The 22,320-nt window shown below is 55.4% G+C and overlaps 1 protein-coding gene across 1 annotated transcript in view; it reads right to left on the bottom strand.

The window, feature by feature from the left end:
• The window catches only part of LOC141157781 (Fanconi anemia group D2 protein-like), a 203,396-nt gene that overhangs the window by 79,738 nt on the left and 101,338 nt on the right, over positions 1-22,320 (bottom strand). Inside the window, 5 exon segments of the mRNA XM_073645311.1 lie at positions 11,287-11,360; positions 13,354-13,473; positions 13,574-13,625; positions 13,701-13,813; positions 15,231-15,332. Of these exon segments, the coding sequence (XP_073501412.1) occupies positions 11,287-11,360; positions 13,354-13,473; positions 13,574-13,625; positions 13,701-13,813; positions 15,231-15,332 (461 nt within the window).

Here is a 22,320-nt window from a genome sequence, read left to right as displayed (position 1 = left end):
AAACTGTGTCATTTTATTTCAATAAAATACTGTATTCTGGCCGTGTTTTTATTGAAAAAGCATTGTAAACCTTTACTACGAGGTTAGTAATGGGGGCGTCTGTAATCTAGCCAGTAAAGGCTAAACAAACAGCTGTGGGCTGATATTAATAGCCAGGGAACATTGTTGGCTAATGGCCCCTTCCCCGGCTACTAATATCAGCCCCCCAGCGGTCGGCTTTCCCTCTGCTAGTTATGAAAATGACGCGGGAGCCCACGCCATTCTTTTTAATTTTAGGCCATGTGCCCACGATACGGATGTAGCAGCGCTTTGGACACAGAATATTTTTGCTGGGTCCAAAACGCTGCGTACTATTGAACGCAGGTAAATCCGCATGTGTTCACTGAACCATGCAGTTTTACCGCAATCAATACATTCTAGTGGTCAAATTTCTGTTGTGGAGACTAGCGACTCCGCAAGAGAATTTGACATGCTGCGGTCCTGAAAGACGCGCTGCATGTCAGTGTTTGCGGGTGATCCACAGCCTCAGATGCACGCATAGCGGACATGGGATCCCATCCACTATGCTGTAACATCTGGACGCTGCGGGTTTCACGCTGCATAAAAACGCAGCGTCAAACCTGCAGCAGCTCCCGATCGTGGCCACGTACCCAAACTCACCCGCACCATGTCAATTTCTGTAGCGGAGATGCTAGTGTCCGCTGCAGATTTTCACAGATTGAAGTGTCATTATATGCGGTGGATCCGCATATATTGACAACAAAAGTGTACATTAGAACACAGAGTTTTGGGCGCAGCTAAAATACGTTAGGTCCAAAGTGCTGCTGGGTGCTGATTGGGGGGACGTAGCGGCTAACGAAACAGCTATGAGCTGTTATTAATAGCCAGGGAACAGGTTTGCCTAATGGCACCATCCTAGGCTAAAAATAGCAGCTCTCAGCTGCCCCAGAAATGACTTAAATGGAAATGCTAATGAGGTTGGGTGTATGGGACTAGCTGACACCTAGCTCCTTTCTTTGGTGATGAAAAGGTGTCAGACCCCTTCTTTACTAAACCTAATTAAACTAAAGTAAAGAGTTAAACAAACACACAAAGAGTAAACACTTTATTTGAAATACAACACATTCTTTAATGATTTAAATTAACCAATATACTCACCCCAGGTCTGAAGGTAATCCAAGGGTTAAAGCAATGTCCCACGTTTCTTTTTTCAAATAACTTTATTTTGCTCCAAAAAGCATTCATTGATGTACAAAAATGCATCAAAAACGCATTAAAGGAGGAAGAAGGCACGTTCAGTGAACAATGATGTAGATAAATCCATAGCTTTGGTTAAATACGCATTGTTGGACTTACTAAAAGCCTTTGGTAAAGGAGCCCTGGTGGAAAAGCGGATATCATCGGCATTCAGGCTGTTACCGGTAGCCTCAAGTTCACTAGGTTTTCAATTTGATGATTTGTCAGGGTAAGAAAGAATATATATTTTCTCTACTTTTATACGCTTTGCTTATGTACGAACCACCATTTTGTGTCTTATAACAATAAGCTTTCCTTGCTATATATTACTCAGATCGAAACTTATGCTAAGATGGTGCCAGTATCAGCCAGCACCTGTTTCAGAGAAACGAAACCGAATCATCAACTGACGGTTGTCTGCCCAGAGACTGAGTTAAGGAGACGTGGACCAATCAGGAGTGGCCGGATACTAGACATTTATGGCTTACCCTGCCCCGAACAATCCATTTATGGCTTACCCCGCCCCGAACACTCCCTTTCCCCTCCCCATTATGTAGTGTATTTAGGTTTGTGCATGCGGAAATAAAGGCAGAACATTGCTGAGATCGTGGCTTGCCAGTAGTCTTCTGAGCATGCTCTGAGTTTGAACCAGCTTGTTGTCGGACTCATTCTTTGAATGGTTGACCCATGCTCATAGCCTTAATTTGGAGTGACTGGAGGACGAGTGGAATGTCGCTACGACCCCGACAGATTCATCTCACTTTGATAAATGCCGGCTGTGACGATACAGCCTATAATCTTAATAAGCCAGACGTTTAGAGTGTTAATCCAAGAGAAATACACTGTTATTTTTGTGTTGACTTGTAAATATATGTGGCTGTGGACAGACCAGTATTTGTATAACCCTGAATGCTGACTTCTATTCGTTTGGAAACCATGATGTTTACTATGCTAATGACATATTGTACTAAAAAGCCAGCTAGATGTGTATTTACAAGAGCCCCCTGTGATACCAGCTCAAGGAGAACTGGTGAGCCCTGCACCTTTACCTCTGACCTGTGCCTGATGACCTTACACAGATGTAAATATAAATAGGGATCTCTGTAGTGCTGGAGAAAGAATCAAGGAGCATCAGAAAGACTTTGCAAGGAGAATGAGATACATCCTTCACGACAGTAGACGGTTAGCATGGTGACTCCATCCAAAGACATAGATTTGGATTGTACATGGTTCTGGCCTAAGGTTACGGTCCTGACTGGAAAGATACGGATCTACTCCATTGACATCAGAGAACCCATAGATACCTTTTGGGAGACCAGGTTGGCTCGATGAAGTCACTTGGCCCCATGGATATGTTGTTTGGGGTTGCTAGGAAGGACCCACCGGTCGCCTGGAACTGATGGAGAGCCCAGAGTGGGACCCTCGAGTCTCCTGGCCTTGTACCTCGATGGACTGCTAGCTTCCTAAGCTTGCCGCTACCTCCTCTCTGTGGGGTCCGCCAGAAGCGGGGGGCCACTGGTTGAGATAGTCGGCCCTGGAAGTTCCAAAGTCGTAGATGTTCTATCCCAGGCGGGCGGAGAAGGAAGGGTGAGACTGTGTGATGTTCCACCATCTTGGGTATTTGCTGGGACTGTTCTATGTGTTTATTGTGGGTCAGTAAAGTATTGCCACGCTGTTTTACCAGCACCCTGTGTTGTCTGAGTAGTATTAAGCCCACAAAGGACCCTGGGTCTCCACACCGGCCGGTGGGCTTGTGACCACCATGCTGTCACGTTGAGGTCTTCTCTTCCCTTTTATAAAGCTGTGCTAAGAAGGAATCTACAAGCGCAGGAGCGTTACATTACACCATTTATTTGTTGGTGGGGCGGAGACAAATGGTTGCGAAATTTGTAAAGTTATCAGAACGTTTGTATACGGCTGGCAAAGGAAAAACTGTTCATCCTCGCCATAGGTTAGAAATTTGGGGAAATACTATTTATTCCACTATAACGGAGGAGCGCAGACTCCAGACGAGAAGTTAGAGCATTATTGTTAAATATGTTACCACCGAGAAAACTACATTATAAGAGCTGCAGTGTGTGCCGGGCGCCCTGCGCTGCACAAATCTCACGAGCAGCTTCTTTACCTCACTGCATTGATCCTCTGAAGCAGAGTGTACGCGTGCCGGCTTCAGAGAGGAGCACTGCGCATGATCAGAGGAAGACTTCACCCGGCTTTAGAGAGGAGCACTGCGCATGATCAGAGGAAGACTTCACCCGGCTTCAGAGAGGAGCACTGCGCATGATCAGAGGAAGACTTCACCCAGCTTCAGAGAGGAGCACTGCGCATGATCAGAGGAAGACTTCACCCAGCTTCAGAGAGGAGGACTGCGCATGATCAGAGGAAGACTTCACCCGGCTTTAGAGAGGAGCACTGCGCATGATCAGAGGAAGACTTCACCCGGCTTCAGAGAGGAGCACTGCGCATGATCAGAGGAAGACTTCACCCAGCTTCAGAGAGGAGCACTGCGCATGATCAGAGGAAGACTTCACCCAGCTTCAGAGAGGAGCACTGCGCATGATCAGAGGAAGACTTCACCCGGCTTTAGAGAGGAGCACTGCGCATGATCAGAGGAAGACTTCACCCGGCTTCAGAGAGGAGCACTGCGCATGATCAGAGGAAGACTTCACCCAGCTTCAGAGAGGAGCACTGCGCATGATCAGAGGAAGACTTCACCCAGCTTCAGAGAGGAGCACTGCGCATGATCAGAGGAAGACTTCACCCGGCTTCAGAGAGGAGCACTGCGCATGATCAGAGGAAGACTTCACCCGGCTTTAGAGAGGAGCACTGCGCATGATCAGAGGAAGACTTCACCCAGCTTCAGAGAGGAGCACTGCGCATGATCAGAGGAAGACTTCACCCGGCTTCAGAGAGGAGCACTGCGCATGATCAGAGGAAGACTTCACCCAGCTTCAGAGAGGAGCACTGCGCATGATCAGAGGAAGACTTCACCCAGCTTCAGAGAGGAGCACTGCGCATGATCAGAGGAAGACTTCACCCAGCTTCAGAGAGGAGCACTGCGCATGATCAGAGGAAGACTTCACCCAGCTTCAGAGAGGAGCACTGCGCATGATCAGAGGAAGACTTCACCCGGCTTCAGAGGTTCATTGATGTGAGGGAACAAAGCTACTCATGCGCGAGGTATGTATGGTGCTGGTGAAACTATGGCTTACAAGAGCCGGCGACATCATACTCACAGGGGCGTGATAACATGCTAAGTGGGCCGACTAGTCTGGGGACACTAATGCCTCATTGACTAGTCAAAGGGTTCATTTATCATAAAAGGACTTTAGAAATACTTTTTGTGAAGATCTCTGTGTGTCCAATGTAATACAGGGACTGTTAGAGAATGTAGATGGGTAGACACATCTGCTGTTGGTTCTGGGGGCACGGGGTCAGGACAGGTCCCCTTTAATGGGAGATGGTCAGAGGAGTTATGGCCTAAGACAAATGAAGACAAGGAGTTCAGGAACGCTGTAGTCAGGGATCTATGGCTATTGGCGGCTGCAGAACTAAAAAAACAGGCAAATACTTTTGCAATCGGGTAATAAAGGTACGATTTTTGCAGTTAATGCATTGTATATGAGAAGCCAAACTGCTTAGACAATTGGTATTCTGCTGCCTAAAATGTATTAGCTGGGTAAAATCATCTTATATAGAAGACAGAGACTACCATGGCCTTGGCTTTATCTCAACGGCACCGGTGGCTGGAGGTTCATGGATTGGCAGCAGTCACAGAACAAGAAGGGATCCCGTGTCCGCGCCAGCGATGGAGTCTGATAGAGGAACATTCCCGTTAATTACGCAGTCAGTATCTGCTAGAACATGGCAGGATTATTCTGCCGCACGGAGGCGAGAATGTGGATCATAGGCAAAGCAAGGCTGAAGTGGTCCTGCTATTTGTTAGGATTTATTCATGATCAAGCCGTCCATTCTCTGCCATTTCTAAGTTGTTGGTGGGAGTAGCCTTCTTAAGGCTACACAGGAACGCTCTACTATGCAACTTATTTCCAGTTAAACAAGTTTTAAAAGCCTATAAGAGGACTTCTTGGTGTCCAGATCAGACGCCCGGCGTCCAGCGTCCCCAGCAGGCGCCCAGCGTCCCCAGCAGGCGCCCAGCGCCCGCAGCAGGCGCCCAGCGTCCCCAGCAGACGCCCAGCACCCGCATCAGACGCCCAGCGTCCCAGCAGACGCCCAGCGCCCGCATCAGACGCCCAGCGTCCCCAGCAGACGCCCAGCGCCCCCAGCAGACGCCCAGCGCCCGCAGCAGACGCCCAGGGCCCGCAGCAGACGCCCAGCGCCCGCAGCAGACGTCCAGCGCCCGCAGCAGACGTCCAGCGCCCGCAGCAGACGTCCAGCGCCCGCAGCAGACGTCCAGCGCCCGCAGGTCTTTTGGACAAGCTTTGAAATGGTGGAAGCTGTGTGTGCATGGATCATTTTTCGGAAACTTTTTGCCTTTTTTGCAGCGTTGCGTGTAGGTGAATCAGTAGCTGCCAAGACGGCTGAGCCAAGTTTGTTGAGGAGTGATGTTTGTGGAAATGAGACAGAGTTACTTAATTCTAGTGAGAAAATCAAAACCCGACCAGATGGGCAGGGGTGCAGCGGTAGATGAAGTAGGGTGCCCGAATCGCCACTGTGCGCCGTGGAGAACACAAAACAATGGTGTGACTATACAGCTTATCTTAATCTGCCAAACGTTTCAATTTGTTAAGCCAAGAGAAATACACCATTATCTTTGCGTTGACTTGTGAATGTTTGTGTTTTTCTTTGGCTGGTCAAGAAGGACATACTATTAGGTGTATAAACCTGAATATTGACTTCTCTTAGTTTGGAAACCATAATGTTTGTTACTATGCTAATTATCTATTGTACTAAATTCAGCTAGTTTATTTACAAGAGCATGGGGATTAGCTCAATCAATGAGATCTGAGTGCCGCACCTTTCCCCCTGACAGGTGACTGATGACCTTAATGTAAATATGAAAAGGGTTTTTCTTTCCTGCTGGAAAGGGAATCAAGGAGAATCAGAAAACCAGAGAGACATTCTTCAGGACATCAGCTTGGTAGCATGGCACGATCCAGAGAGACACAGATTTAGATTCTACAGGATTCTAGCCTAAAGGTACGGCCTTGGCTGGAAGGACACAGACCTGCTGCATAGATCATCAGAGAGATATGGATACTTTGGGGCAGACAAGGTTGGGACAATGAGGTCACCTGGGTCCATGGGTATGTTGTTTGGGGTTGCCAGGTGGGACCCTCCGGTCGCCTGGAACCCATGGAGACATTCGGAGAAGCCAGATTGGGACCCGCTGGTCATTTGGCCCCATGGAAACTCTCGGAGAGGCCATTGTGGGACCCTCAGGTCTCCTGGCCTTGTACCTTGATGGACTGCTAGCTTCCCAAGCTTCCCGCTACCTCTTCTCTGTGAGGGCCCACCTGGTTGAGGCCACTGGTTGAGGTAGTTGGCCCTGGAAGTCTCCAAAGTCGCAGCTGTTCTATCCCAGGCGGGGAGGGCTGTGTAATGTTCCACCATCTTGGGTACTTGCTGTCCTATAGGTTATTGTCTGTTTGGTGGATCAATGAAGTATTGCCGCGCTGTTTTACCCGCACCCTGTGTTGTCTGAGTAGCGTCTGTCTATATGAACAACAAGGAAAGGCTCTTTCCTGATAAACAGGGACGCGTCACCTTTATGTAAATGTGAATTTTATGCGTTTTTAAATAAATGCTTAGTGAAATTAAATATGGGCGACTTGAAAACAGCAGCCCATTGTTTCAGGATGGCTCCGGAGGCAGCGAGGCTGGGGCTAGAGGACAGCTCCAGTCTCATCTAGACACGCGCATCGTGACAGCTTTACACCGGGTTTCTGTCGCAGTGATGGAGGGCATTTGTCAGACATCCGGTTGGACAATTTTAACCTTGGGTTGTAGAATTTACTTGACAGGTGGCTGTGGTGTTTTTGGGGAGCCGAGCCCCTGTAAGCCTCGGCGGGTGGGATAATCGCGCAGCTTGTTCCCGGTGGATTTGGTCATTGCTTCAGTGATTCTGATATTTATTTTTAAAAAGAAAAAGTTCGTCATCAAATTTAATAAAAAGTGGTTAAAGCGCCGCTGTCAGCAGGATTGTGCTCAGTAACCACATACACTGTCAGGTGGGTGACACTGCACTGATTAATATGATACCTGGTGATGAAATCCCTCCTGTGGTTCTTGTGTAATCTTTACTTTCAGTTGGGAGATAATGATAAGCTCGTGATCCAGGGCGGCCTGTGGGGGGCGCTCTATCTGGTGCTCCGGGGCGGCCTGTGGGGAGCCTCTATCTGCTGCTCCGGGACGGCCTGTGGGGGGGCGCTCTATCTGGTGCTCCGGGGCGGCCTATGGGGGGCGCTCCCTCTGGTGCTCCGGGGCGGCCTATGGGGGGCGCTCCCTCTGGTGCTCCGGGGCGGCCTATGGGGGGCGCTCCCTCTGGTGCTCCGGGGCGGCCTATGGGGGACGCTCCCTCTGGTGCTCCGGGGCGGCCTGTGGGGGGCGTTCTATCTGGTGCTCTGCTTCCATATTCATCTGTATGCTCTTATGGCAGCTCACTGATCGGTCACTGACCTGCCTCCCATTACCTAGCAGTGAACTACCAGATGCATTATGTAAAAGAGGAGACAGGTCAGTGATAGATCAGTGAGCGCTCATAAGAGCATACAGATGAATAAGTAAGCAGAGCACCAGATAGAGCGCCCCCCCACCACAGGCCGCATGGAGCACCAGAGGGAGGGCCCCCACAGGCCGCCCCAGAGCATCAGAGAAAGCGCCCTCACAGGCTGCCCCAGAGCACCAGAGAGAGGCCCCCCACAGGCCGCCCCGGAGCACCAGAGAGAGGCCCCCCACAGGCCGCCCCGGAGCACCAGAAGGAGAGCCCTCCCCCCACAGGCCGCCCCGGAGCACCAGAAGGAGAGCCCCCCCCCACAGGATGCCCCGGAGCACCAGAGAGAGCGCTTCCCACAGGCTGCACCGGAGCACCAGAGAGAGCGCTTCCCATAGGCCGCCCCGGAGCACCAGAGAGAGCGCCTCCCACAGGCCGCCCTGGAGCACCAGAGAGAGGGCTTCCCACAAACTGCTCCGGAGCACCAGAGAAAGCGCCCTCCACAGGCCGCCCTGGAGCACCAGATACAGCACCCCCCACAGGCCGCCCCGGAGCACCAGATACAGCACCCCCCACAGGCCGCCCCGGAGCACCAGAGAAAGGGCCCTCCACAGGCCGCCCTGGAGCACCAGATACAGCACCCCCCACAGGCTGCTCCGGAGCACCAGAGAAAGGGCCCTCCACAGGCCGCCCTGGAGCACCAGATACAGCGCCCCCCACAGGCCGCCCCGGAGCACCAGATACAGCACCCCCCACAGGCTGCTCCGGAGCACCAGAGAAAGGGCCCTCCACAGGCCGCCCTGGAGCACCAGATACAGCGCCCCCCACAGGCCGCCCCGGAGCACCAGATAGAACGCCCCCCACAGGCCGCCCTGGAGCACCAGATAGAGCGCCCCCCACAGGCCGCCCTGGAGCACCAGAGAGAGCGCTTCCTATAGGCCGCCCTGGAGCACCAGAGAGAGCGTTTCCTATAGGCCGCCCTGGAGCACCAGATAGAGGGCTTCCCATAGGCCGCCCTAGAGCACAAGAGAGAGAGCTTCCCACAAACTGCTCCGGAGCACCAGAGAAAGCGCCCTCCACAGGCCGCCCTGGAGCACCAGATACAGCACCCCCCACAGGCTGCTCCGGAGCACCAGAGGGAGAGCCCCCCCCCCCACAGGCTGCCCCGGAGCACCAGAGGGAGCGCCCACCCCCACAGGCTGGCCCGGAGCACCAGATAGAGCGCCCCCACAGGCCGCCCTCGAGCATCAGAGGGAGGGCCCCCCACAGGCCATCCCGGAGCACCAGAGAAAGCTCCCCCCACAGGCCGCTCCGGAGCACCAGAGAGAGGGCTTCCCACAGGCCGCCCCGGAGCACCAGATACAGCACCCCCCACAGGCTGCTCCGGAGCACCAGAGAAAGGGCCCTCCACAGGCCGCCCTGGAGCACCAGATACAGCGCCCCCCACAGCCGCCCTGGAGCACCAGATAGAGAGCTTCCCATAGGCCACCCTGGAGCACCAGATAGAGGGCTTCCCATAGGCCGCCCTGGAGCACCAGATAGAGGCTCCCCACAGCACCAGATAGAGGCTCCCCACAGAGCACCAGAGAGAGCGCCTCCCACAGGCCGCCCTGGAGCACCAGAGAGAGGGCTTCCCACAAACTGCTCCGGAGCACCAGAGAAAGCGCCCTCCACAGGCCGCCCTGGAGCACCAGATACAGCACCCCCAACAGGCCGCCCCGGAGCACCAGATACAGCACCCCCCACAGGCTGCTCCGGAGCACCAGAGAAAGGGCCCTCCACAGGCCGCCCTGGAGCACCAGATAGAGGCTCCCCACAGGCTGCCCCGGAGCACCAGAGAGAGCGCCTCCCACAGGCCGCCCTGGAGCACCAGATAGAGGGCTTCCCACAAACTGCTCCGGAGCACCAGAGAAAGCGCCCTCCACAGGCCGCCCTGGAGCACCAGATACAGCACCCCCCACAGGCCGCCCCGGAGCACCAGATACAGCACCCCCCACAGGCTGCTCCGGAGCACCAGAGAAAGGGCCCTCCACAGGCCGCCCTGGAGCACCAGATACAGCGCCCCCCACAGCCGCCCTGGAGCACCAGAGAGAGCGCTTCCTATAGGAAGCCCTGGAGCACCAGATAGAGGGCTTCCCATAGGCCGCCCTGGAGCACAAGATAGAGGGCTTCCCATAGGCTGCCCTGGAGCACCAGATAGAGGGCTTCCCACAAACTGCTCCGGAGCACCAGAGAAAGCGCCCTCCACAGGCCGCCCTGGAGCACCAGATACAGCACCCCCACAGGCCGCCCCGGAGCACCAGATACAGCACCCCCCACAGGCCGCCCCGGAGCACCAGAGAGAGCGCTTCCTATAGGCCGCCCCGGAGCACCAGATAGAGGGCTTCCCACAAACTGCTCCGGAGAACCAGATAAAGGGCTTCCCACAAACTGCTCCGGAGCACCAGAGAAAGCGCCCCCCACAGGCCGCCCTGGAGCACCAGAGAGAGCGCACCCCACAGGCCGCCCCGGAGCACCAGAGAGAGCGCCCCCCACAGCCGCCCTGGAGCACCAGAGAGAGCGCTTCCCATAGGCCGCCCTGGAGCACCAGATAGAGGGCTTCCCACAAACTGCTCCGGAGCACCAGAGAAAGCGCCCTCCACAGGCCGCCCTGGAGCACCAGATACAGCAGCCCCCACAGGCCGCCCCGGAGCACCAGAGAGAGCGCTTCCTATAGGCCGCCCCGGAGCACCAGATAGAGGGCTTCCCACAAACTGCTCCGGAGCACCAGATAAAGGGCTTCCCACAAACTGCTCCGGAACACCAGATAAAGGGCTTCCCACAAACTGCTCCGGAGCACCAGAGAAAGCGCCCTCCACAGGCCGCCCTGGAGCACCAGAGAGAGCGCACCCCACAAGCCGCCCCGGAGCACCAGATACAGCGCCCCCCACAAGCCGCCCTGGAGCACCAGATAGAGCGCTTCCCATAGGCCGCCCCGAAGCACCAGATAGAGGGCTTCCCACAGGCTGCTCCGGAGCACCAGAGAAAGCTCCCCCCACAGGCCGCCCTGGAGCACCAGAGAGAGCGCTTCCGACAGGCCGCCCTGGAGCACCAGAGAGAGCGTCCCCCACAGGCCGCCCTGGAGCACCAGAGAGAGCGCCCGCCACCGGCCGCCCTGGAGTATCATATAGAGAAGTCCCACAGGCCGCACGGAGCACAAGAGAGAGTGCCCCCCACAGGAGTCTATGCAGTAACACGTCAGCGGACCATGGACCAGGGGAACACAGACTCGGCAATGTCGCTCAGTCCATGACTGCTCATACAAGCCTCTTGTGGGATCATCGGTGGTGACGATGTCTGGGCAGAGGAGGAGTAAAGTTGGGACACGATGGACTCACCCTTCTACTGCCGGCTCCAGATCCACCACATAATCGTCCTGGAAATCCTCCACCACCGTCTTCCTCACGTGTTCCTGCAGTGGATAAGAGCGGGCAGAATATCAGCGCTCGAGAGGACGCTCGCACGGGCCGCCGCCGCCCCAGAGGACGCGCGCACGGGTTGACTCTGCCGCCCCAGAGGACGCGCAGGGATGGCCGCCGCCCCAGAAGACGCGCAGGGGTCGCCGCCGCCCCAGAAGACGCGCAGGGGTCGCCGCCGCCCCAGAAGACGCGCAGGGGTCGCCGCCGCCCCAGAAGACGCGCAGGGGTCGCCGCCGCCCCAGAAGACGCGCAGGGGTCGCCGCCGCCCCAGAAGACGCGCAGGGGTCGTCGCCGCCGCCCCAGAGGACGCGCAGGGGTCGCCGCCGCCCCAGAGGACGCGCAGGGGTCGCCGCCGCCGCCGCCCCAGAGGACGCGCAGGGGTCGCCGCCGCCGCCCCAGAGGACGCGCAGGGGTCGCCGCCGCCCCAGAGGACGCGCAGGGGTCGCCGCCGCCGCCCCAGAGGACGCGCAGGGGTCGCCGCCGCCGCCGCCCCAGAGGACGCGCAGGGGTCGCCGCCGCCGCCGCCCCAGAGGACGCGCAGGGGTCGCCGCCGCCGCCCCAGAGGACGCGCAGGGGTCGCCGCCGCCGCCCCAGAGGACGCGCAGGGGTCGCCGCCGCCGCCCCAGAGGACGCGCAGGGGTCGCCGCCGCCGCCCCAGAGGACGCGCAGGGGTCGCCGCCGCCGCCCCAGAGGACGCGCAGGGGTCGCCGTCGCCGCCGCCCCAGAGGACGCGCAGGGGTCGCCGTCGCCGCCGCCCCAGAGGACGCGCAGGGGTCGCCCATTCCAGTCAGATGCCCCTCTGTCATTTACTATTGTTAATGGCACGTCTAATACTATCCTTGCTCTCTAACACCCAGGAGACCCCATTATAGTCAGCGGAGTCCGTCAGCGGATGTTTACTAGATCAATCACAAGAAACTGCTTGTGTTAAAACAAGCTGCCAGCCACAATGTCTGGTCTAGCAGCAGAGTTCAGTGGCCGTTGAGAGCCCCGTATATCCACCGCTCTGCCGCCACTGGAACAGTGTATATATTAACAGAGCACAGACACCGCCATCTAACTGCCTGCACCGGGGGCGCCACCGCCCAGCAGGCACCGGGAGGGGCGCCACCGCCCAGCAGGCACCGGGAGGGGCGCCACCGCCCAGCAGGCACCGGGAGGGGCGCCACCGCCCAGCAGGCACCGGGAGGGGCGCCACCGCACAGCAGGCACCGGGAGGGGCGCCACCGCACAGCAGGCACCGGGGATGGAGGGGCGCCACCGCCCAGCAGGCACCGGGAGGGGCGCCACCGCCCAGCAGGCACCGGGAGGGGCGCCACCGCCCAGCAGGCACCGGGAGGGGCGCCACCGCACAGCAGGCACCGGGAGGGGCGCCACCGCACAGCAGGCACCGGGGATGGAGGGGCGCCACCGCACAGCAGACACTGGGAGGGGCGCCACCGCACAGCAGACACTGGGAGGGGCGCCACCGCACAGCAGACACCGGGGATGGAGGGGCGCCACCGCACAGCAGGCACAGGGAGGGGCGCCATCGCACAGCAGGCACTGGGAGGGGCGCCACCGCACAGCAGACACCGGGGATGGAGGGGCGCCACCGCACAGCAGGCACAGGGAGGGGCGCCACCGCACAGCAGGCACCGGGGATGGAGGGGCGCCACCGCACAGCAGACACCGGGGATGGAGGGGCGCCACCGCACAGCAGACACCGGGGATGGAAGGGCGCCACCGCACAGCAGGCACCGGGAGGGGCGCCACCGCACAGCAGGCACCGGGAGGGGCGCCACCGCACAGCAGGCACCGGGAGGGGCGCCACCGCACAGCAGACACTGGGAGGGGCGCCACCGCACAGCAGACACCGGGGATGGAGGGGGGGGGGGGGGTGTCACCACTGTACCACCGGGGGAGGATACTGGCAGAGCAGCCTCTTCTCCATCAGCTCACAGCGGGTGCAGAGCATTTCCAGACAGGACGGAGCACAAGTCTTACCATGACCTGAGACGCCAAACTCCTCTTCTGGACTAGATCAGCGAGCTCATCGTATAGGAAAGCGGCAGACAGCGGCGACTGCTCACAGCAAGAACGGGCCAGCGCCAGCAGAGATGTCACCTGTGTACAAACACAGGATAGAGAAACTACACGCACTGGGGCTCACTGCCCCCTGGTGGCAGGCACTGGGACTCACACGGCGACACACGCTGGGACTCACCTGGCGGTACACGCTGGGACTCATAGTGTCTGAACTGCTGGACGACTTCTGCCTAAAGATATAAAAAAGTATAAAAAATACTAAGATGCTCGGGAACCGCTGCACCTGATCCACAGCAGCAACTGACCTGTCCTGTGCGGCCATGCTGCCCACCATCCTCACCGCCCCGATCACCCCAATGCGCTTGTACTTCAGAGCCGTGCTGGAGAGCTGCTTCCTGATCACCATGTGCAGCTCGTCCTGCGAGAGAACGACCGGAGAGGAACCCATGAGCCGGCGGCGCCACCTCAGGCCCCAAACACCATCCTCTATACACGGCATGTGCACATCTCCGACTCACGCAGGGTTAATGTATGGACCCGCCCTATACGGCCCGCACAGGGTTAATGTATGGACCTGCCGTATACCGCCCGCACAGGGTTAATGTATGGACCCGCCCTATACGGCCCGCACAGGGTTAATGTATGGACCCACCCTATACGGTCCACACAGGGTTAATGTATGGACCCACCCTATACGGCCCGCACAGGGTTAATGTATGGACCCGCCCTATACGGCCCGCACAGGGTTAATGTATGGACCCGCCCTATACGGCCCGCACAGGGTTAATGTATGGACCCGCCCTATACCGCCCGCACAGGGTTAATGTATGGACCGGCTGTATACCGCCCACACAAGGTTAATGTATGGACCCACCCTATACGGTCCACACAGGGTTAATGTATGGACCCACCCTATACGGCCCGCACAGGGTTAATGTATGGACCCGCCCTATACGGCCCGCACAGGGTTAATGTATGGACCCGCCCTATACGGCCCGCACAGGGTTAATGTATGAACCCGCCCTATACGGCCCGCACAGGATTAATGTATGGACCTGCCCTATACGGCCCGCACAGGGTTAATGTATGGACCCGCCCTATACGGCCCGCACAGGGTTAATGTATGGACCTGCCGTATACCGCCCACACAGGGTTAATGTATGGACTGTCCGCATAGGGTTAATGTATGGACCCACCGTATGCCGCCCGCACAGTTAATGTACGGACCCACCGTATACCGCCCATACAGGGTTAATGTATGGACTGTCTGCACAGGGTTAATGTATGGACCCGCCGTAGGCTGCCCGCACAGGGTTAATGTATGGACCCGCCGTATACCACCCGCGCAGGGTTAATGTATGGACCCGCCGTATACCGCCCGCACAGGGTTAATGTATGGACCCGCCGTATACCGCCCGCACAGGGTTAATGTATGGACCGGCTGTATACCGCCCACACAAGGTTAATGTATGGACCCACCCTATACGGTCCACACAGGGTTAATGTATGGACCCACCCTATACGGCCCGCACAGGGTTAATGTATGGACCCGCCGTATACCGCCCGCACAGGGTTAATCTATGGACCTGCCGTATACCGCCCACACAGGGTTAATGTATGGGGACCTGCTGTATACCGCCCGCACAGGGTTAATGTATGGACCCGCCGTATACCGCCCGCACAGGGTTAATGTATGGACACGCCGTATACCGCCCACACAGAGCTAATGTATGGACTAGCCGTATACCGCCCGCACAAGGTTAATATATGGACCCCCCCAGGGTTAATGTATGGGACCCTCCCACACAAGGTCACTGCGGTCCTGGCGCCGGTACCTGGATGTGGGCTCCTTCAGGGCTGGATCCCAGCACACACAAGATCTGAAAGAGTTTGCGGGTCTGATGAGAGTTCAGATTGTCCAGATGATCCAATATTCCCTGTTGAAAAGTGTCAAGCAAAAGGTATTTTTTCCCGAATTTTAAAAATGAGAGATGTTTTAAAAAAGAAAACCCCCCACCCCCTATCCGTTTGTAAGAAGACATAGAAGTGCAGTGCTGGCCCCCACCCTAAGAATTTTTATTAGCGTCGTAAACCCTCAGTGTAGCGCAGCTTCTAGCTCAAACTAGATTATTCCCTCCAAAATTCCCATTGTTTAAAAGCTTGTACAGTTAATGTAGAATTTAAAAACGCACATGACGGTCACTAACCCATGGACCAGATTTTTGGAATGTTCACATTTTCCTGGTTACAATGATATATTTTTCATAACTGGGATACCCCCAGAAATCGAGGAATTGGTTTCTTAGCTTCTGAGCATCATAGAGAGGTCCTGTTTAATATCCATCTGCATGAAAATTAGTGACGACCAACATGATGTCTCTATCTTGGATGTGGGACCCCCCCACACCAAGATATGAAACATGAAGGTTTTTATGTTCTATGCAGCTGGGTGGTCTCACAAAGCCGAGCCCCCCTTGTGAGGTAAATAATGGGTGTCTCCCAGAGTTTTGGCTGCTTTTCAAAAAAGCAAATCGGCCATTTTCAGGTCATTCTTCTCAGGGACGCCAGACGCATGCACACCTCGCTGCGCGGAAGAATCACGTCTAATTTCCGGGGAGCCGTCCCCCCCACAGAATCTGAGACCATCACCTCGTGGCGCAGGTTTTGCTATTACTTATCCCTTTTATTTTAAATAACTGTTTATGCATATATGTAAATTGTCTCTTTTATAATATCTTGTATATCTTTTGTAAACACTGCCCCCCTTTTGGGAGTAAATCATTAATTATTTACCAGCTTCTTTCTTCTTGTCCTATGTCGAGCAAACACGTTCCTCACCCGCTAATTCACGTTACCTACCAGGTACCCGATCCACCTGTTAAGCGATCGGTGGTGGCAGTATACCAGTATTTATGTGATATTGTGGTTTGAGGGTGGCTGGACGGAGGTATATATAAGTTCCTGGAAGGAACTGGTGGTATATATACGTCCTGTCACATCAGGTGCCGCAATAGTCGACAAACTAGAGCAGCTGCACCCGTGCTTATCCTCGGTCAATACCGTGTTTGACCAGCAGGATAAGGGGGCGCCAGAGAGCTGCAAGGTCTGACCCAAAAGTGGGTGTTTTCCTGACAAAAAGGACCTCAGGTAATCCGTTACAGGGTACATCCGATCCACAGCGAGCGACCGCGTGTCCGGGCCGAGAGGCAGCCGGACAACAGCAAAAATCTAAATGACACCATTTCCTAATGAGCAATAAGGCAGGTCATCTGGGATTTTAGCAGCAGCTCCCCTGCCAGTACCTGTAAGATTTTAGCAGCAGTACCTCGGCCCCGTACCTGTGGGATTTTAGCAGCAGTCTCGTGTCATAGATGTAATGGTAAAATCCATCTCTTAACAAGGGACGCGTCACCCTCTTATTGGGGTTGGAGCATGGATTACTTATGGATTGAAAGAAAAAAGAGCTTGCACTTCACTCCAATCCTTCAGCTCTGACCTGCTGTGACCAGGTAACGCACTTCACGTATTTGCTGAAGAGCAGACAAGAAGTCTGGACTCAGTGTATACAAGAGGCGGGGGGTGACTTTTCCCACCGGTGGAAATAAACTTCCTCTCTTCAAAGTCACATTTGACCAAGAATATCAGACTTTCTGGAGCAGGATTCCAGTTATATTGGGCTTTTTTGTGAACGGCGTAGGTCCTACAGTTATGGTAGACATATTTTCAGAGTTGTGATGAAGTGGCAAACGCAAGGCATTTACTAACATCACTGGGCGGTCTGCGCATCAGCTCCGAATTCGTATCACACAGATGGATAATGTTACATAGGGTATGTTTCCCAACTATGGAAAGATAAAGTCATGATGGGAAATATGACATTAATATCTACCACCTAGGACCTCCAGGGGGGCAGATATCCTGAAAATAGGGAATCTCTCAATTTTTTGGAACCTAACTGCATCCTATTGACCAGCCCCAAGCTGAGGTCACCGAGGAGAGATATGTGGGCGTGACGTATCTGATAAATACAGATTTTGAATTATAATCAGTGTCAGTCCTAGAAAACACCGTTTACTGTGGTGCTGTACCATTTTCTTAATCCACTAATATCTGCGCCATTTCCGTGACATCAGGTTTAGTACATTTCTTCTGTTCATCCTTTTCATTATATGTAATTGTGTATATCGTTTTGCCCATTTTGTATCATCTTTGTAAATATTTTTTATAAACATGGCCTACTTTTTGGATTAAATATATAAAATGTAACAGCTCTGTTCTTCTTGCTCTATAAACCGCACTCCTGAAGCCGTACGCTACCTGTAACAGGTGTCCAATTGGAGGTGGCAGCTAGTTCCTTTTGTTATTGCGGGGCTGGCAGTGACCGTACCGGGATAGACGGATATTGGTAAGACCTTACCTGTAAAATCCTTTTCAGCGAAGGAAGGAAGGGAGACACAGATCCATTACTAGTGGATAGTTCACCTCAGATTTATAAAAAGTGACGACCGGCCCCTCCAGCTTAGGCTCCTCCTGCTCCCATGTCCTTCAGTCCGTACACAAGCTAAGGAAGAGCAGACAACACCACCGGAACAACAGAACCCCTTCCGAAAAATCAGAAATGCAAGAGAACAGGTTATGCATATAACAGAAAGAACACACAGTCCCAGGCACTACTCACTGGACCTGACAACTGCGATGAGCTGGCAATGCTGGAACAGAGCCCTAGCGCGCCGACCCCCGCCCAGATGACCGCCATCAGAGAGGAGTCGCGCCGCATCTGGAAAACAATAATACACATCTGCCATGGGAGGGAGCTGTGTCTCCCTTCCTTCCTTCGCTGAAAAGGATTTTACAGGTAAGGTCTTACCAAAATCCGTCTTTCAGCAGCAGAAGGGAAGGAAGGGAGACACAGATCCATTACTAGTGGGACGTCCCAAAGCAGCCCAGAACTCAAGGGTGGGAAAGTGTGGCAGAATCGCCAACACCCCAACAACTTAGTCAAGCGCGCAACAAGCGCCAAAACGAGATAAAGAGATAACCTAAACCACCGCCGCCTGCAGGACCCTGCATCCCAAGGCTGCATCGGCGGAAGCACTCACGTCCACTTTATAAAATTTAGTAAAAGTGTGAACGGAGCGCCAGGTAGCCGCCTGGCAGAGTTGCGCTGCCGAGGCCCCCTGACGAAATGCCCACGACGAACCAACAGCTCTCGTGGAATGAGCTCGAACCTTAACCGGACAAGGCTCGCCCTTGAGCCGGTACGCCTCCAGGATAGCCGAACGTATCCACCGAGCTATAGTGTCCTTGGAAGCCCGCTGACCACGCCGACGACCAGCAGGAATCACAAAAAGAGAGTCCGACTTCCGAAACCCTTGCGTGACTGTAAGATAGAACTTCAATGCCCGCACCAAATCCAACGAGTGCAAGGCCCGCTCCTTTGGACTCTTCGGTTTGAGACAGAGGGAGGGCAACACGATGTCCTGATTGACGTGGAAACGCGACACCACTTTAGGCAGAAAATTGCAACGGGTACGAAGCACTACGCGATCCGAGTGGAACTCCAGAAAAGGCGCGAGCAAGACAGTGCCGCCAACTCAGAAACCCTTCTCAAAGAGGTGACCGCCACCAGGAAGGCCACCTTCCAAGAAAGCAAGTAAAGCGTAGCTGAATCAATAGGCACAAACGGCCCATGCTGAGGAGCCTCCAAGACTAGATTGAGCCGCCAAGGAGCCACAAACGCCCTTCGAGGCGGAAACTGACGTGCAACCCCGTGAAAAAACGAACGCACATCCCTGTGCAAGGCAATAGCCTTCAGAAAAAGCACGGATAGTGCAGATACCTGACCATGCAAGGTACCAACCGCCAGACCCTTGGCCAAACCACATTGCAGAAAAGCCAATAAGTTGGGAATGGAAAAAACCCTCGGGTTTCTTGACGATTCAGAACACCATGAATAGAAGGCCTCCCAAGTTCTGTGATAAATCCTAGTCGTAGCTGGACCTCTGGCCGCCCGCAAGGTGGCAATGACCTCGGCCGAAAACCCACGACGGGTCAAGATCTCGGTCTCAAGTGCTACGCCGTCAAACGAAGTGACTTCATGTCCGGTTGGCGAATGGGCCCTTGGGTTAACAGGTCCGGGCGAAGAGGCAGTGGAAACGGAGGCGCCGCCAGAAGCGACACCAGTGTTGAATACCACGCCCTCCGCGGCCAATCCGGCGCCACCAAAACCGCCGAAATTCGTTCGAGTTTGATCCGCCGGATCACCAGAGGAAGTAAGGATACCGGCGGAAACACGTAGATCAGCTCGAACTGGTCCCACGGGGCCACTAGAGCATCTACCGCCACAGCCTCCGGGTCCCTGTACCTGGACATGAACGTCAGAATCCTGGCGTTCAGCCTGAATGCCATCAAGTCCACTTGGGGAGTCCCCCAACGGGAGCACAGTAGTGCAAAAACTTTCGGATGAAGACTCCATTCTCCGGGATCCACCTGCTCGCGACTGAGGAAGTCCGCCGTGATATTCAGCACTCCTGGGATGTGAATCGCGGAGATGGCTGGAACCCTAGACTCGGCCCATACCAGGATCCGAGAGACCTCCATCATGAGTCTGGAACTCCTCGTCCCGCCCTGATGCTTGATATATGCGACAGCTGTCACATTGTCCGTCTGAATCGGGACCGGCAGACCGCTCAAAGGGACCGTCCAATGTCGGAGGCAGAGAAATATTGCTCTCAACTCCAAGATGTTGATCGGCAGAGACGACTCCTCTGACGACCAGACCCCCTGAACCCAGAGATCGTTCCAAACCCCCACCCAGACAGTCAGGCTGGCATTGGTGGTAATGACCGACCACCGTGGGAGGAGGAAGGATTTCCCCAGGGATAAAGCCTCTGGACGTAACCACCATCCGAGAGACTCTCGCACCCTGTGGGAGATACCGACAACGATCCAGCGAAGCCGGCGATCGATCCCAACGAGTCAGAATAAGATCTTTGAGACCCCGGGAATGAAATTGTGCAAACGGTACCGCTTCCATTGCGGCCACCATCAGACCCAGAAGGCGCATACACTTCCGAAGAGACATCGTCATCGCCGACCTCATAGCCTGGACATGGTGACGAAGGTTCGCTTGTTTGTCCGGAGGCAGGGACACCACTGCCCGTACAGTGTCGACATGCATCCCCAAGAACAGGATTGACTGCGACGGCTCCAATGACGACTTCTTCCAATTGACCAGCCACCCGAAGTCCTCCAGGTGCTGAAGGGAGAGATCGCGAGCCGTCACCGCCTCCTCCGCTGTGGATGACACAATTAACAGGTCGTCCAGGTAGGGGAGAATCGTAACTCCTTGCCTTCGAAGGAGCGCCATGAGCGGCACCAGAATCTTTGTAAAAACCCTGGGCGCCGAGGCCAACCCGAATGGTAGGGCCACAAACTGGTAATGGGCCTGACCTATGGCGAAACACAGGAAACGCTGGTGAGCCCTGCCGATAGGGACATGCAAATAGGCGTCGCGGATGTCGATCGACACCAAGAAATCGTACTGCGACAGGGCCGCCACGACAGAGCGAAGAGACTCCATACGGAATTTCCGGGTCCGGACATGAAAATTCAATTCTTTGAGGTCCAGAATGGGGCGAAACTTGTCCTCCTTTTTGGGGACCACAAAAAGGTTGGAGTAAAACCCCCTTCCCCGGTCCTCCGGCGGAACCGGAACCACCACATCCTGCTGCAGAAGAGAGTCGACCTCCCGCAACAGTGCGGCAGCCAGCTTGGGCTCGGACGGGATGCGTGACTGAAACCTGTCCGGGGGTTGAGAATGAAAGTCTATGAAATAGCCTGCCGACATAACCCGCGTCACCCAGGCGTCTGATACGTGGGACGCCCAAATTGACCCGAATTGTAGCAGACGACCTGCCACCCGAGAGCACTCGGGTTCCTGGCGTCAGTCCGCCTTAGAGGGCTTTTTGTCAACCTCCCGTTTGTCCTGACGGAAATGTTGTTTCCAGGGTGCACGGGATTTCTGGGTGGTCTTCTTTCCAGAAGACGAGGGACGACCCGATCTCAAAGAGGGCTGACCGAACCGTCCCCTGGGCCGAAAGGACCGACGACCACTACCGGCACTTGACTTGCCAGACGTAGAAGCCGCTGCTTTCCGCTGCGGCAAAGCCGTATCTTTGGCCTTGGCAATCAGCTCCGTGAGGTCCGAACCAAAAAGCTGACCGCCCTTGTACGCCAGACTCCGCAAACCTTGTTTGGATACTCCGTCTCCAGTCTACTGTTTAAGCCACAGTGCTCTCCTGACTGTGACGGCCGAGGATTGAGCCCTGGACAGAACCGAAGTAGTATCCAGCACTGGGTCCCTGCCATATCAGGCCGCCTCTTCCAACAGCTGGAAGAGCCTTTCCACCTCAGACAGCGGTGTCCCATCTTGCCACGCCGTCCGCAGCTGATCCAACCACCGCAGAGAAGCCTCACCAGCCCACATGGCCCCCAAGGCCGCTCGGAATCCATGACCCGCGGCCTCGTAGATGGACTTCGCCGCTAACTCCGTCCTTCTGTCCAGCGGTTCCTGTAGACTCGCCTTCCCTTTAACAGGAAGTAAAGAGGATTTGCTCAGCTGAGACAATGGCACGTCCACTTCAGGAGAGGGGACCCAATTAGTGATCGTCTCCGAGGAGCAGGGATACAGGGCATCAAAAAACCGCATCCCCTGGAAGCATTTATCCGGACACAGGCGTTCCTTCTCCACCGCCTCGTTAAATTCATCGTGCCCCGGGAGCATCGAACGAGCCCGACGCGACTCCTGATACAGCCGGGCCGACTTGTCAGGGCGCCTCGTCACCTCTTCAGACAGCTGTAACGCTTCCCGCATAGCCCCAATAAAAGCGTCCACGCGGCCCGAAAGCGAAGCAGCGCGACCCT

Source organism: Phyllobates terribilis, unplaced genomic scaffold, assembly GCF_046119375.1.
Source record: "Phyllobates terribilis strain yellow unplaced genomic scaffold, ASM4611937v1 Scaffold_8__6_contigs__length_399053987, whole genome shotgun sequence".
NCBI lineage: Eukaryota > Metazoa > Chordata > Amphibia > Anura > Dendrobatidae > Phyllobates > Phyllobates terribilis.
This window is presented reverse-complemented; position numbering and strand designations above follow the sequence as displayed.